Genomic DNA, 16,671 nt, shown 5'->3' on the forward strand with positions numbered 1-16,671 from the left:
CCTCTGGGTTGTCCCATATCACCAGCTTTGAATGCCCTGCTCATGCATCGAACATGCTATGGTCATCTGTTTTACATATGGTAATATACATGTTTCAATGCTAATCTCAAATCATCCCACCCTCACCTTCTCCCACAGAGTCCAAATTCTTTACCACTGATCCACCAGGGAAGCCCAGTACTATACATAGAAAACCCTAAAGATGCTATCAGAAAACTACTAGGGCTCCTCAATAAATTTGGTAACGTTGCAGGCTATAAAATTAACATACAGAAGTCTCTTGCATTCGTACACACTAACAATGAAAGATCAGAAAGAGAGATTAAGGAAACAATCTTATTTACCATTGCAACAAAAAGAATAAAAATCCTAAGAATAAACCTACCTCAGGAGGCAAAAGACCTGTGATCGGAAAACTATAGGATACTAATGAAAGAAATCAAAGAAGACACAAACAGATGGAGAGAGGTACCATATTCTTGAAGTGGAAGACTCAATATTGTCAAAATGACTATACTACCCAAAGTAATCTACAGGTTCAATGCAATTTTTATCAAATTACCAATGGCAATATTCACAGAATTAGAACAAAAATTTTTACAAATAGTATGGAAGCACAAAAGATTCTGAATAGTCAAAGCAATCTTGAGAAAGATAAATGGAGTTTGAAGAATCAGGCTTCCTGAATTTAGCCTATGTGACAAAGCTACAGTCCATCAAAGCAATATAATACTTGTACAAAAATAGAAATATAACTCAATGGAACAGGATTGAAAGGCCAGAAAGGAAGCCATGCACCTATGATCCATTAATCTATAACACAGGAGTCAAGACTATATAATAGAGGAAAGACAGTTTCATCAATAAATGATGCTGGTAAAACTGGGCAGATACATGTTAAAAAATGAAATTAGAACACTCTTTAACACCACACACAAAAATAAACTCAAAACAAATTGAAGACCTAAATGTTAGACCAGATACTACAAAGCTCTTAGAGGAATATATGGACAGAACTCTCTCTGACATAAGTGATAATGGGATCTTTTCTGACCCATCACCTACTGTAATGAAAATAAAATAAAAAGAAAGATAAGTAAATGGGACCTAATTAAACTTAAAAGCTTTTTCACAGCAAAGGAAATCACAAGATAATAACCCTCAGAATGGGAGAAAATATTTGCAAATGACACAGCCATCTTCTAGGGATTAATCTCCAAAATATACAAACAGCTCATTCAGCTCAATATCAAAACAACAAACCACCCAACCAAAAAATGGTCACAGGACCTACATGGACAAGACCAAAATATTTCTCCAAAGGAAAAAATACAGATGGTCAACAAACACATGAAAACAGACTCAACATCACTAAATTATTGGCTAATGCAAATCAAAACTGCAATGAGGTATCACCTCACACCAGCTAGAATGGCCATCATCAAAAATTCTACAAACAATAAATGCTGGAAAGGGTATGGAGGAAAGGGAACCGTCCCACAGCTATTGATAAAAATGTAAATTGACACAGCCACTGTGGAGAACAGTATGGAGGTTTCTCAAAAAATAAAACATAGAGCTACCATATGACCTAGCAATCCCATTTCTAGGCATATATCCAAAGAAAACCATAATTCAAAAGGATGCATGCATCCTTATGTTCACTGCAGAATGATTTACAATAGCCAGGACATGGAAGCAACCTCAAAGTCCACTGAAAAAGGAATGGAGAAAGAAGATGTAGTACAAATATACAATGGAATATTACTCAGCCATAAAAACGAACAAAACAGTACCATTTGTGGAGATGTGGATGAACCTAGATGAACCTGATGAACTCTGTCATACAGAGTGAAATCAGAAAGAGACAAATGTTGTACAGTATCACTTACATGTGAAAATGGTAGAGATGAACTTATTTGCAAAGTAGAAATAGAGTCACAAATGTAGAGAACAAACTTATGGTTATCAAGAGGGGAAGGGATGGGGTGGGATAAATTGGGAGATTGGGACTGAAATATATACATTACTAATTAGAACTTACTGTATAGCACAGGGAACTCTTAGTGTTCCTGTGGTAACCTAAATGGGAAGGAAATTGAAAAAGAGTAGACATATGTATGACTGATTCATGTTTCAGTACAGCCAGATACTAACACAACATTGTAGAGCAACTATATTCCAATAAAAATTAATTTATAAAATAAATTTTAAAATGAAAAAAGAGGCAGAGACCAATATAGATGATATTAATATAATGCTCGGGGGAAATGATATGATTCCTGTACTTGTTGGCAAGGGACTGAAACCAGATTCAGAGATGCTTGGTTTAACAAGATTTTGGGCAGTTGCCAGTGAGGTCACTCAAAAAGGTATCCTCAAGCCAGCCACTGAGGGTTTCAAGCAAACTATTGCTCCCTTGGGAAACATGTATTTGTAACTTCTCAGTTCTTAAGGCGGACTTCCAAGCCCGTATCACAGAGAGTGGGTTGCCAAAGTATCATTAATAGAGAGTCCAGCAGAGAACGTCTCCCAACCAGCCTCTCAGGTATGATGACAAAGCCAGTGAACAAGAGAAATCTAGTAGGAAGGCTCTGGAGTATCCAGACAGACTAAGGAGTCTACTGCATGGCAAGAAAAGGGATCTGACAGTCACACAGAACTAACATTATTCCTGTGATTCAGGTTGGAGGATGCTGCATCCTCCTCCGTAACCCATTTCTAAAGGTGGTTCAGCCTTGCCTCCCTTCCTTATCAACTTCCCCTCTCCATACGAGGCCACCCTATTATTTCTAGCCTTTGGTAAGTCTTCTAGTCCTATATCAACTTACCACTCAACTATACTGTAATCATAATAGAAACAGACATAAAATAACAAGCCCCTGGGTGTCATTTCTCCATTCTCTGGTTTCTCTGTTTCTCACAATTCTCCAGTTATTTGAAGGACCTGGCAAAAGACCATACCCACCTATAAAAGGGCTGCTGTTTAAAGTAAGTGTAAACACAGAAACAAAATATGAAACAAAAAAGATTTTATGTAACTTATATTTTTTATTCCAACCTAATTTTGGCTTTATTCCTCACCTCCCATTCCCATTCTCTTACTATAAATCCAAACATGGTTTTTATTTTTTTAACAAAATGTTTAAAGTCATGATTATCTAGAGTCATACCATTTTCTTTTCTCCTAAAGGGGGGAGAAACAGCTTTTGTTCTGGTGCTGCATTTTCAAATGCATACAGCATTAAGTGCACATTAATATATTCCTTAGAAGCTATTTAAAATACAACCCTTCATCCTTTGAGGTTATTGACATCTTTATAGTTCACTGACATATCTATAATACATTATTCATTTTCATGAGTGAAGTGGTAACTGTAATAAAAAACAGGATTTTAATCCCTGAGGTGCCAGTTTAAATGGAAGAAGTTGCGATTACAATACAAGATTTGAAAATAGGCCTTAAATATGGATCATGCTATCTGGATCAAAATCACCTCCATGGCAGTCATTTAAGTTGCATTTACTAAGTTAAGGTAACCCTGCTCTTCCTAGCCCTCTTGCTATAATAATATTTCCTTTTCTATAGAAATAAAACATAGCAAGGAAGTCTGCAGAAACTTCTGAGATCCTCAGAAATCAAGAGAAACCACAAGTCCCATTCCTCTAATCTCCATCCACATTGCTGGAGAGGGTTTTCAGCACCATTCCAAGATCTAGAAAGGTTGATGAAACGACTTGGTTTTTCTACTTCTCCATGTAGCCAAAAGGGACAAATCTGTCATACGGTCTTGAAAATGACAGTGTCCTGCTTGTCTCTGCCACCGTAACATTAGCAGAACTGCATTCCACTCTTAGTGCCCACTGTCTCTGCGGGGCCCTTTCTCTCCCAGGGCGTGGGTTCCTGCTCCTGCCCCTAGTAGTAGCGGTTCAGGCTCCTGGTGCCGGGAACCTCAGGCTGGCCATTCATCCAAATCTCCCTGATGATACGTTCCCGCTCCTCCAGCCGCTGGGCTCGCTCCAGCTCCTCCACTGAGGTGAAGACATTCTTGTTCAAAGTCCTTTCAAAGCGCCGATGTCTCCTGACTGAGATGTCAGATGCTGCATCCAAGCTGCCATCCTCACTGTCGCTGCTGTTGCTGCTGCTTTCTTGGTCCTTCAGAAACTTCTGGGAATGCTGACAGCAGTCTGTGTGGCAAGAGATCCTCATCACCAAGGCAGCTAGGGTGAGGACCAGTCCAATACACACACCAGAGACAAAGTACAGAGCTGCTCCCTCGGGATTTTCTGTTGGCGAAGGAGGAAGAAGAGAACATTTGAAAGATGACAACTATATATTCAGAGAGCAAATATGACTTCAGCACAGGATGGACCCCTCTCACCAGGCCCCAAAGCTTTGATGGCTGCAAACAATGCCTTCTCATGTGACAAATTGCATAATGTATTCAAATACAGTTTTCAACAAATAGTGTGGATAAAGACTGTATGGGCTTCTTTCACTATTCTTGCAACTTTAACTTTGAAATTATTTGAAAATGAAAAGTTAAAAAATGAAAAAATATTATTTAGCATCTACTATAAGCAAGTAATTGTGCTTAGATGCCATTTGCTTATATTACACAAATCTTTGCTTCTGAATTTTCTCCTGACACTCCTTGAATTATCTTTTAACTGTAGTTGTAGGCAACTTCAGACATGATCCTTACCTCTCAGTAATCATACTCTTACATAAGACCTTCCCCCCCAGGGCTGGACCTAGTGACTTACTTCTAACAGAAGTGATGGATGACTTGAGATTAGGTAACCTAAGACTGACTTCCAACTCACTCATGCTCTCTCTTTCTCACCCATTTGCTCTGAAGCAGTCAGTTCCCATGCTGTGAGCTGTACTACAGAGAGGCCCACATAGTGAGGAACTAAGGGTGGCCTCTGACTAACAATCTTCAAAGAACTGGACTGCACCAATAGCCACGTATGTGAGGTTGGAGGTGTATCAATATGTGTATATGTCTTCTAAATTTTCTTTTGCTTAGCTGTATTTTTTAAGTATTCTATACTTATTAATGTCACACTTGTAATAAGTAATGTTATTTTACTGGAACATAAAATTTTAAAGTGAATCATGTCCTGGTGGATCCTTGAGGTGGCCACAGCCCTGGTCTTGCAGCAATCTTGTGGAACCCCTTCAACAGAGAACCCAGCTAAGCAAATCCCAGATTCCTGACTTACAGAAACTGAGAAAATAAACACTTGTTTTGAGATACAGAGTGTCCCTGAATTACATCATAGTAATTCAAGTTATGCCCCAACCACTGATGCTGAAGAAGCTGAAGTTGGATGGGTCTATGAAGACCTACAAGACTTTCTAGAACTAACACCAAAATAAGATGTGCTTTTCATCATAAGGGATTGGAATGCAAAAGTAGGAAGTCAAGAGATACCTGGAGTTGTTACTCCAAGACAAGTTTGGCCTTGGTATACAAAATGAAGCCAGGCAAAGTCTAACAGAATTTTGCCAAGAGAATGTACTGGTCATAGCAGACACCCTCTTCCAATAACACAAGAGATGACTCTGCACATCTGAACACTCTGAACATCACTAGATGGTCAATACCAAAATCACATTGATTATATTCCTTACAGCAGAAGATGGAGAAGCTTTATACAGCCAGCAAAAACAAGATCAGGAGCTGACTGTGGCTCAGATCATAAACTCCTTATTGCTAAATTCAGGCTTAAATTGAAGACAGCAGGGAAAACGAATAGGCCATCCAAGTATGACCTAAATCAAACTCCCTATGATTATACAGTGAAAGTGACAAATAGATTAAAGGAATTGGATATGATAGAGGGCCTGAAGAACTATGGACAGAAGTTCATAACATTGTATAGGAGGCGGTGACCAAAATCATCCCAAAGAAAAAGAAATGCAAGAAGGCAAAATGTTTGTCTGAGAAAAGAAAAGAAGTGAAAAGCAAAGAAAGGGAAAGATATACCCATCTGAAAGAAGTTACAAATAATAGCAAGGAGAGATAAGAGCCTTCTTAAGTAAACAATGCACAAAAAATAGAGGAAAACAATAGAATGGGAAAGACTAGAGATCTCTTCAAGAAAATTAGAGATACCGAGGGAACATTTCATGCAAAGATCGGCACAATAAGGGCAGAAACAGTAAAGACCTAGCAAAAGAAATTAAGAAGTGGCAAGAATATATAGAAGAACTGTACAAGAAAGATCTTAATAACATAGACAACCATGATGGTGTGGTCACTCACCTAGAGCCAGACATCTTGGACTGTGAAGTCAAGTGGACCTTAGGAAGCATTACTATGAACAAAGCTAGTGGAGGTGATGGAATTCCAGCTGAGCTTTTTCAAATCCAAAAAGATGATGCTGTGAAAGTGCTGCACTCAATAAGCCAGCAAATTTGGAAAACTCAGCAGTGACCACAGGACTGGAAAAGGTGAGTTTTCATCCCAATCCCAAAAAAGGGCACAACTGTGTTCATTTCACATGCTAGCAAGGTAATCCTCAAAATCCTTCCTGCTAGGCTTCAACAGTACTTGAACTGAGAGTTTCCAGATGTACAAGCTGGATTTAGAAAAGGCCGAGAAACCAGAGATCAAATTGCCAACATCTGTTGCATCATAGAAAAAGCAAGAGAATTCCAGAAAACACCTACTTTTGCTTCATTGACTATGCTAAAGCCTTTGGCTGTGTGGATCACAACACACTGTGGAAAATTCTGAAAGAGATGGGAATACCAGACTACCTTACCTGCCTCCTGAGAAATCTGTATGCAGATCAAGAAGCAACAGTTAGAACCGGACATGGAACAATGGACTGGTTCCAAATTGGGAAAGGAGTATGTCAAGGCTGTGTATCACCCTACTTATTTAACTTATGTGCAGACTACATCATGTGACATGCTGGGCTTGATAAATCACAGGCTGGAATTGAGATTGCCAGGAGTAATATCCATAACCTCAGATATGCAGATGACACCACACTAATGGCAGAAAGCAAAGAACTCAAGAGCCTTTTAACTAAGGTGAACAAAGAGAGTGAAAAAGCTGGCTTAAAATTCAACATTCAAAAAATGAAGATCATTGCATCCGGTCCCATCACTTCATGGCAAATAGATGGGGAAATAATGGAAATAGTAAGAGACTTTATTTTCTTGGGCTCCAAAATCACTGATGATGGTGATTGCATCCATGAAATTAAGACACTTGCTCCTTGGAAGAAAAGTTCTGACAGATCTAGACAGCGTGTTAAAAAATAGACATCACTTTGCCGACAAAGGTCCGAATAATCAAAGCTATGGTTTTCCAGTAGTCATGTACAGATGTGATATGTACAGTAGTCATGTACGTCATAAAGATGACCGAGTCTGAAGAATTGGTGGTTTTAAATTGCAGTGCTGGAGAAGACTCTTGAGAGTCCCTTGGACAGCAAGGTGATCAAACCAGTCAATCCTAAAGGATATCAACCCCGAATATTCATTGGAAGGACTGATGGCGAAGCTGAAGCTAAAGCTCCCATACTTTGGCCATCTGATATGAAGAGCTGTCTCATTGGAAATGACCCTGATCCTGGGAAAGATTGAGGGTAGGAGAAGGAGGCGACAGAGGATGACATGGTTGAATGGCATCATTGGCATTATGATTGCATCATAATGCACCCATTATGACTCAATGGACATAAGTCTGAGCAAGTTCCAGGAGATGGTGAAGGACAGGGAAACCTAGCGTCATGGTGAGGTCCGTGGGTTTGTAAACAGTCAGACAAGACTGAGCGACTGAACAACAGCCTTCTTTATGGTCCAATTCTCACATCCGTACATGACTACTGGAAAAATTATAGCTTTGACTGAAGTGAAGTGAAGTCGCTCAGTCGTGTCTGACTCTGCGACCCCATGGACTATAGCCCACCAGGTTCCTCCATCCATGGGATTCTCCAGGCAAGAATACTGGAGTGGGTTGCCATTTCCTTCTCCAGGGGATCTTCCCAACCCAGGGATCAAACCCAGGTCTCCCACATTGCAGGCAGATGCTTTAACCTCTGAGCCACCTAAAGAGGTGGCTTTGACTACTGGCCATCATAAAGTCTATAAACAATAATTGGTGGAAAGGGTGTGGAAAAAAGGGAAACCTCTCATGCTGTTGGTGGGACTGTAAATTGGTACAGCTACTATAGAGAACAGTACAGAGGTTCTTTTAAAAACTAAAAACAGAGCTACCATATGCTATGCTATGCTATGCTAAGTCACTTCAGTCGTGTCCGACTCTGTGTGACCCCATAGATGGCAGCCACCAGGCTCCCCCGTCCCTGGGATTCTCCAGGCAAGAACACTGGAGTGGGTTACCATTTCCTTCTCCAGTGCACGAAAGTGAAAAGTGAAATCGAAGTTGCTCAGTCGTGTCCGACTCTTAACGACCCCATGGACTGCAGCCTACCAGGCTCCTCAGTCCATGGGATTTTCCAGGCAAGAGTACTGGAGTGGGGTGCCATTGCCTTCTCCGAGAGCTACCATATGAACTAGCTATCCCACTCCTGAGCATATATCGAAGAAAATCATGGTTTGAAAGGATATATGCAACCCAATGTTCATTGCAGCACTGTTTACAATAGCCAAAACATAGAAGCAACTTAATCTCCATTGACAGACGAATGGGTATACATATAGATACACACACACACACACACACAATGGAATATTATTCAGTCATTAAAAAGAATGAAATGACATTTGCAACAACATGGATGCACCTGGAGATTATCATACTAAGTGAAGTAAGTCATACAGAGACAGGCAAGTATCACGGTATTGTTTATATACAGAACCTCCCAAAATGATGCAAATGAGCCTATTTTTATTAGCAGATACAGGGACAATTGAAGAGGACCGTCCCTTGTGGGGCCTCAGTTCTTCTTAAGAACACTAAGAAGAATCTGAGGTCTTATAAGAACACCTCAAGGGAGAGGTGGGCCAAGCCAAGAGAGGCACTGGTGCCAGAATGAGGAGGTACAGGGATTTTAAAGAGAGGGCTTTTACATACTCATTTAGGCATGCGTGGACTGACAAGTTTTTATTCAAGATTTCTCGTTTCTTGAGGTAAAATTGTATTGCTATAAACTTCCCATTTAGAACTGCTTTCTGCTGAATTCCATAAGTTTTGGACCATTGTGTTTTCATTTGTCTCAAGTATTTTTTATTTCTTCTTTGATTTCTTCAGTGATCCAATGGTTATTGAGTAGTAATTATTTAGCTGCCACGTGTTGGGGTTTTTTAGAGGGTTTTTTTTAAAAAATATAAATTTATTTATTTTAATTGGAGGTTAATTACTTTACAATATTGTATTGGTTTTGCCATACATCAACATGAATCCGCCACAGGTATACATGTTTTCCCCATCCTGAACCCCTTCCCTCCTCCCTCCCCATACCATCCATCTGGGTCACCCCAGTGCACCAGTCATACTTTATTTCTAATCACATAGTGTTGGGATCAGAAAAGATGCTTGATATAACTTCGATTTTCTTAAATTTACGATGGCTTGCCTCGCAGCACAGCACGTAGTCAATCATGGACAATGTTCTGTGTGCACCTGAGTAGTCTTCTGCTTTTGGGTAGAATGCTCTATAAATATCAATAAAGTCCAACCTCCTTAAAGTGTCATTTAAGGTCTGTGTTTCCTTATTAATTTTCTGTCCAGATGATCTGTCCATTGATGAAAATAGGGTACTCAAGTCCACACTATTATTGTGTTACTGTCAATTTCTCCCTTTATGTTTATTAGTATTTGCCTTACATATTGAGGCACTTCTATGTTGGGTGCATATATAATTGTTATATCTTCTTCTTGGATTAGACCCTTGATCATTATGTAGTGTCCTTCTTTGTCTCTTACAATAGTCTTTGTCTTAAAGTCTATTTTGTGTGATATGGTATTGCTACTTCAGCTTTCTTATGAATTCCATTTGCATGGAATACCTTCTCCCACCCCCTTACTTTCAGTCTGTAGATGTCCCTAGGTCTGAGGTGGGCTCTTCTGGATGACATATATATGGGTCTTGTTTCTGTATCCACCTCAGCAAGTCTATGTCTTTTGGTTGGTGCATTTAATCCATTTACATTTAAGGTAATTATTAATATGTATGATCCTATTCCTATTTTCTTAATTGCTTTGGGTTTATTTTCTATAGGTAGGTCTTTTCCTTCTCTGTGTTTCCTGCCTAGAGAAGTTCTTTTAACATTTGTAAAACTGGTTAAGTGGTTCTGAATTCTCTTATCTCTTGCTTGTCTGTAAAGCAACTGGGGTGGGGTTTAGATATCAGCTTGAATCTTTTTCAGCTGGGCCCCCCTCAGTTGCTCATGCCTAACTTCCTACCTAAAAATTTACCAAACAGAAACTGACTCACAGAATTGGAAAAAACTTATGGTTATCAAAGGGGAAAGGTAGAGGAGAGGGATAAACTTAGACTGTGGGACTGAGATACACAAAATACTATATTTTAAATAGATAACCAACAAGGACCAACTGTATAGCATAGGGAAATCTGGTCAATATTCTATAATAACCTAAATGGGAAAGGAATTTCAAAAAGAACAGATATATGTATATTTTCAGCTGAATCATTTTGCTGTACACCTGGAACTAACACAACATTGTAAATATAGTCCAATATAAAATAATTTTTTTTAAAGTAAATGCATCTTGACTTATAATATTTTCAACTTACAGTGGGTAAGTTAAGGAAGATCTGTAATTTACTATGCAACAATAGATAACTTATACAATCATAGATTGAAAGCCAGTGTGGGCATTTTTGAATGACCTCATCAGGTTAATTTGTGGGGAAGTAATTTAAGCTCTTCCTTGGTGAGAGAGAAAAATAAACATTCTGCTGATGAGCAATATAATTGGTGGGTCCAGTGATGATCCCTGTATGATGTGCTCAAAACCCTGTATTTGTGTGTTTTTAAAGAATATAAGTGGGATTATATATTATTTATATTTGCTTTTTAAACTTAAAAATATTTATTAGAAAGGTTTCAACATATGCCAATAGCATTCTTTTTGACTGTTGCATATTTTTCTGTAGTATAGACATCAAAGTTTATTTAACCTTTTGCTTGTTGATAGCATATAAACTGTTTTCAGTTTTTCATTGTTACAATCAATGCTAGAGTCATATCTTTGTGTCCTTGTACACATCTCTTTATGTACATGTAGAATTATTTCTACAGGTTAATTAATTTAGAAACAGAACTTTGCATCAAAGGGCTTAGGCATTCTGAGGTTTTATACATTTCAAATTCTACCTAAAAATGGTTCTATTAGTTTGAACACAGCATATTGAACCCATGTGTTTATAATCCCTCCTTCTCTCTGAAATACCCACTGAAATGACAGTGACACATATAAAATAGATTCAAATTATAGGTATTTTTATGAAGAAAAGAATAGAGAAGAAAATAGAAGACATGAAGAATCAACGTAAGAGTAGCCAACAGTGTAATATAATGAAAAAGGAGTGACGTCAACATCATGGTAGTGTGAGTCTACTTTTTGTCCCTTCTTTTTAAATAAACACAAACAAGAGCACCTCTGTGGGCACAGTGTGATCTATCAACATAAACCAAAGGACCGGGGAGAAATCTCGCCTACCTGTTCATCTGGTAACAGATAAATCCTTGGTTTGGTTTGCAGAATCAGCAGAGTGAGCAAACCTGCCCCAACAACTCCCAGCCATAACTGGGGAAAACCTGGAGATTTCTGATTTAGGAAAATACTCGCAGATGAGGGAGAATTTGTAAACGTCCAGTCCTATGGAGGTGATCAGAGCACACCACTGGAGGGAACACACACACACACACGACTCTGAATGTAGCAGAGAGGGAAAAAGGAACTTGATCAGCTCTGCCCCTCCCCACAAGCTGACACAATAAGAGACTGAACTATCTCATGATGACTTCTCCACAGGTGAAAAGGAGATGTAGTGAGTGCACGGCTACCCCAGCTGTACTAGATGCTGCACACAAGAAATCCACTTTTCTCCAGAAACAGTAAGAGTACTGGAAGCGGGGACCTCCATTACTGGGAAGCAGGGGAGAGATCAGGAAAGGCTAAATAAGAACACCAAAAGGTCATGGGTCCTACTGTCTGTGCTCAGAGCTTCAGCAGGAAGTCCACTTAAGAGCCCCTGGGAGGCTCAGCCAAGGATCTCCCCACTAGCGGGTGGTCACCCTCAATGTCCCAAGAACTAAAACCATACCTCCCCTCACTCTAGGGTGGCTTCTGTGGGCAGAGACTGGTAGCAGGAGCAAGTACAGTAAAAGGAGTGCTATGACAAAAACAGACCAGGATCTGTTGGCAAAAGAGAAAACCAAACTTGAGCTATAGCTCTACTTTCTGGAAAAACAAGAGAGGTGTCTAGCAGCTAGCCACGTGAGTTGTAAAAACCACAGAAGACATAAAAGCTTATGAATTCTGCCACATGAGGGAGCAAGAAGTGCAAAGCAGGTGTATAAATACGAGGTCACAGAGAACCCCAGAGAGAACAGGATTAACAAACAGTATATACCCTATCTGAAGGCAACTAGCGAAGATTTGAGGAAGTGTCTGATACAAGAAAGGAAGAATCAAGAAAACACATCACCAAAAGATAATCCATCGATAACTGAGCTCAAAAGCAGAAACAAAATTATAATTGATCCAATAAGGAATTAAACATAGCTGTTTTGAGGAAACTATAGACTACAAGAAACACAGAAGACAATTCAATGAAACCAAGGGGAAAATGCATGCACAAAATGAGAAATTCAGCAAAAAGTTAAAAACCATAAAAAAGAACCAAACAGAAATTCCAGAACTGGAGAATTTGATGATTAAAATAAAAATGCAATAGAGAGAATCTGCAGCAGGGTAGATCAAAGACTAGCAACCAGGAAGATAGTGATTTTGAAATAACCCAATCAGAGGCGAACAGAGAAAAAAGAATGAAAAAGTGGGAAGAAAAGTGTGTGTAATCTATGGGATTCAATCAAATGTACAAATATTTAGCATAATTGGAGTTCCAAAAGGAGAAATGAGGGGCATTAAGTTTACTTAAAGAAACACTAGCTAAGTACTTCACAAACCTAAGGAGAGACATAGATAATCCAAGTTTACGAAATTAATAAGTCATCCTACTATCTCAATGCAAAAGATTACCAAGAACTCATTATCATGAAATTGTCAAAAATCAAAGAAAAAGAGAGAATCCTTAAAAAGCTAGAGGAAAAAAGATAGTAAACTTGCAAACGAACCCTCATTAGGCTATCAGAAGATTCATTGGCAGAAATGCTATATAGGTCAGGAGAGCATAGAATGATATATTCAAATTTTTGAAAGAAAGAAAGCCAGCCAAGAATAGTTTATCTGGCAAAGTTATCCTTCAGATATCAAGGAGAAAATATGCTAATTGGTGATGTGCTGTGCTATGCTTAGTCACTCAGTTGTGTCTGACTCTTTGTGACCCCGTGCACTATAGCCTGCCAGGCTCCTCTGTCCATGAGGATTCTCCAGGCAAGAATACTGGAGTGGGTTGCCATGCCCTCTTCCACGGGATCTTCCCAACCCAGGCATCAAACCCAGATCTCCCACATGGCAGGCGGATTCTTTACCATCTGAGCCACGAGGGAAGCCATTGGTGACATGAAAATATATTAAAGTATAAAACACACTGGTAAAGGTAAATATACTGTAAATGCAGTTTCAGATTTTTGAAAACTAATTCTGTAATAGCATGGTGTGTTAACCACTTAACTACAGTTTAAAGACTAAAGAGTATTAATAACTATAACACTATAATCTTTTAAAGAATCAGATCAGATCAGTCACTCAGTCGTGTCCGACTCCTTGCGACCCCATGAATCGCAGCACGCCAGGCCTCCCTGTCCATCACCAACTCCCGGAGTTCACTGAGACTCACGTCCATCGAGTCAGTGATGCCATCCAGCCATCTCATCCTCTGTCATCCCCTTCTCCTCTTGCCCTCAATCCCTCCCAGCATCACAGTCCTTTCCAATGAGTCTGTTCAAGAATACACAATATTAAAAAGAGGTAAACTGTGACATCAAAATGTAAAGAGGGGAGTAAAATGGTGGACATTTCATATGTGAACAAAAAGCTTTCAGTCTTTCACCAATTAGTATGTTAGCTTTGGGCCTGTCATATATTGGCTTTATTATACTGAGATGCATGCATGTGTGCTAAGTCGCTTCAGTCATGTCCGACTTTTTGTGAACCTATGGACTGTACTCTGCCAGGTTCCTCTGTCCATGGGATTCTTCAGGCAAGAATACTGGAAAGGGTTGCCATGACCTCCTCCAGGTGATCTTCCTGACCCAGGGATCAAACCCTTGTCTCAGGCATCGCCTGCATTGGCAGGCAGGTTCTTTTAACACTAGAGCCACCCAGGAAGCCCATACTGAGATATGTTCCTTATATACTCAACTTGTTTAGGGTTTATCATTAAGGAAAATTGAATTTTGTAAAATGCTTTTTCTGTATCTATTGAGATAATCAAGGAAAGAAAAGGAGATGAAATCATCATCTTACAGAGATACCTGCAGTCCCATGTTTATGGCAGCATTATTTACAACAACCAAGATACGGAAACAACCTATCAACAGACGAATAGATTAAAAAAATGTGAAATGTATTACAATATTATTCAGCCATTAAAAACAGGAGATTCTGCCATTTATAACATGGATGGACTTCAAAGGCATTATGCTAAATTAAATAAATCAGACAGAGAAAGACAAATAATGTATGATATCAGTAACACGTGGAATCTTAAAAAGTTGAACTCATAAAAGCAGAGTAGAATGCTGGTTACCAGGGGCTGAGGGGTGGGAGAACTATGTATATGTTCAAATGTACCCATTAGCAACTAGTAGATAAATTAGTTCTGGAGACCTAATGTAAGGCATAGTCATTATACACAACAATATTTATTATAGACTTCAAAATTTCTGAGAGACACGATCTTAATTGTTCTCATCACAAAAAAGAAAGAATAATTATATGACATGAAATAGGTGTTAGCTAATGCTACAAGAGTGATCATGCAGCAACACAGAAATGTATAACTTTATACACTTATAAACCTTAAATCTATACAATATTATATGTCAAATTATATCTCAATTAAAGAAATAAAGGAAGGAAGGAATGAAAGGAAGGTAGAAGGAAGGGAAGGATGGAAGGGAGGGAGGGAGGGAGAAAAGAAAGAAAGGAAAGAAGAGAGGAGGAGGCTGAAATATTAAGAGTACTGTTCAGTTGCTAAGTCGCTAAGACTCTTTGCAACCCCATGGACTGCAGTACACCAGGAACCTCTGTCCTCCACTATCTCCCGGAGTTTGGTCCAATGAGTCAGTGATAATCTATAACCATGTCATCCTCTGCCACCCACTTCTCCTTTTGCCCTCAATCTTTCCCAGCATCCGAGTCTTTTCCAATGAGACAGCTCTTCACATCAGGTGCCCAAAGAATTGGAGCTTCAGTTTCAGCATCAGTCTTTCCAATGAATATTCAGGGTTAATTTCCTTTAGGATTGAATGGTTTGATCTCCTCTCAAGAGTCTTCTCCACCACAGTTCAGCACTCAATCTTCTTTATGGTCTAACTCTCATATCCGTACATGACTAGTGGAAAAACCATAGCTTTGACTATACAGACTTTGTCAGCAAAATGATGTCTCTGTTTTTTAATACACTGTCTAGGTTTGTCATAGTTTTCTTCCAAGGAGCAAGTCTTTTAATTTCATGGCTGTGGCACCATCCACAGTGATTTCGGAGCCCAAGAAGATAAAATTGTCACTGCTTCCACTTTTCTCCTTCTATTTGCCATGAAGTGATGGCAACAGAAAAAAATCCATCAAATCATCATAATCTCACAACCTGAATATAACTACACACTATGAAATACAGTGAAGTGAATTTTCTCCCTTCTTTCTCCTATATATATTTACTTGGTTATTGTCAGTTTATATACAACTTATATATTTTACTCTGGATATACTTTTTGGTTGCTTTTACAATGATTTTTTTTTTTTAGAGTAGTTTTACACTCAGAGGAAAATTAAGAGGAAGGTACAGAGATATCCCATATACCTCCCAACCTTACACATGCAATAGCTTCCCCCATTATCAACATGTCCCAGCAGAGTGGTACATTTGCTACATTTGGTACAATTACTATGTTTATTACATGAAACTACATAGACACATAATAACCCAAAGGCCAGTGGTTATACCAGGGCTTGCTCTTGGTGGTGAACTATCAGTTTCAAAAAACATATAATGACATGTATCCATCCTACAGAGCATTTTTACTATCCTAAAAATCCTGTGCTCCACCTACTCACCCTTCTCTCCAAGGATATACAGTTTATATAATGTAAATGTCTCCGTATTGCTCCATAGTCTTCTAGTCAATCATACCTAATAATGGCTACATAGTATTCTACCCAGTGAATTCACCACACATTACAAAAACAGTTTCCTACCTTTGAATATTTAGGTTGTTGCCAATTTCTTTTTATGTTAAAAATGATGGAAGGAGCATTTTTGTGCTTAACACTACTCTTTTTTTTGCTTGTTTCACTTACAGCTTTT

At 38.9% G+C, this 16,671-nt stretch overlaps 1 protein-coding gene across 5 annotated transcripts in view; it reads right to left on the minus strand.

Moving 5' to 3' along the window:
- Positions 1-3,031: 3,031 nt before the first annotated feature.
- The window catches only part of EVA1A (eva-1 homolog A, regulator of programmed cell death), an 85,292-nt gene continuing 71,652 nt past the window's right edge, over positions 3,032-16,671 (minus strand). For 4 of the 5 annotated variants that reach the window (XM_086326746.1, XM_086326744.1, XM_086326745.1 and 1 more), the window contains one exon: positions 3,032-4,287. In XM_086326746.1, the coding sequence (XP_086182872.1) occupies positions 3,917-4,287 (371 nt within the window). In that variant the 3' untranslated portion in view covers positions 3,032-3,916. The remainder of the gene's footprint in view (positions 4,288-16,671) is intronic. The other variant, XR_015136853.1, reaches the window with a different exon arrangement.

The sequence above is a fragment of the Bos grunniens genome, chromosome 11 (assembly GCF_055505025.1).
Source record: "Bos grunniens cultivar Pamir isolate PY7600 chromosome 11, Bosgru_T2T1.0, whole genome shotgun sequence".
NCBI lineage: Eukaryota > Metazoa > Chordata > Mammalia > Artiodactyla > Bovidae > Bos > Bos grunniens.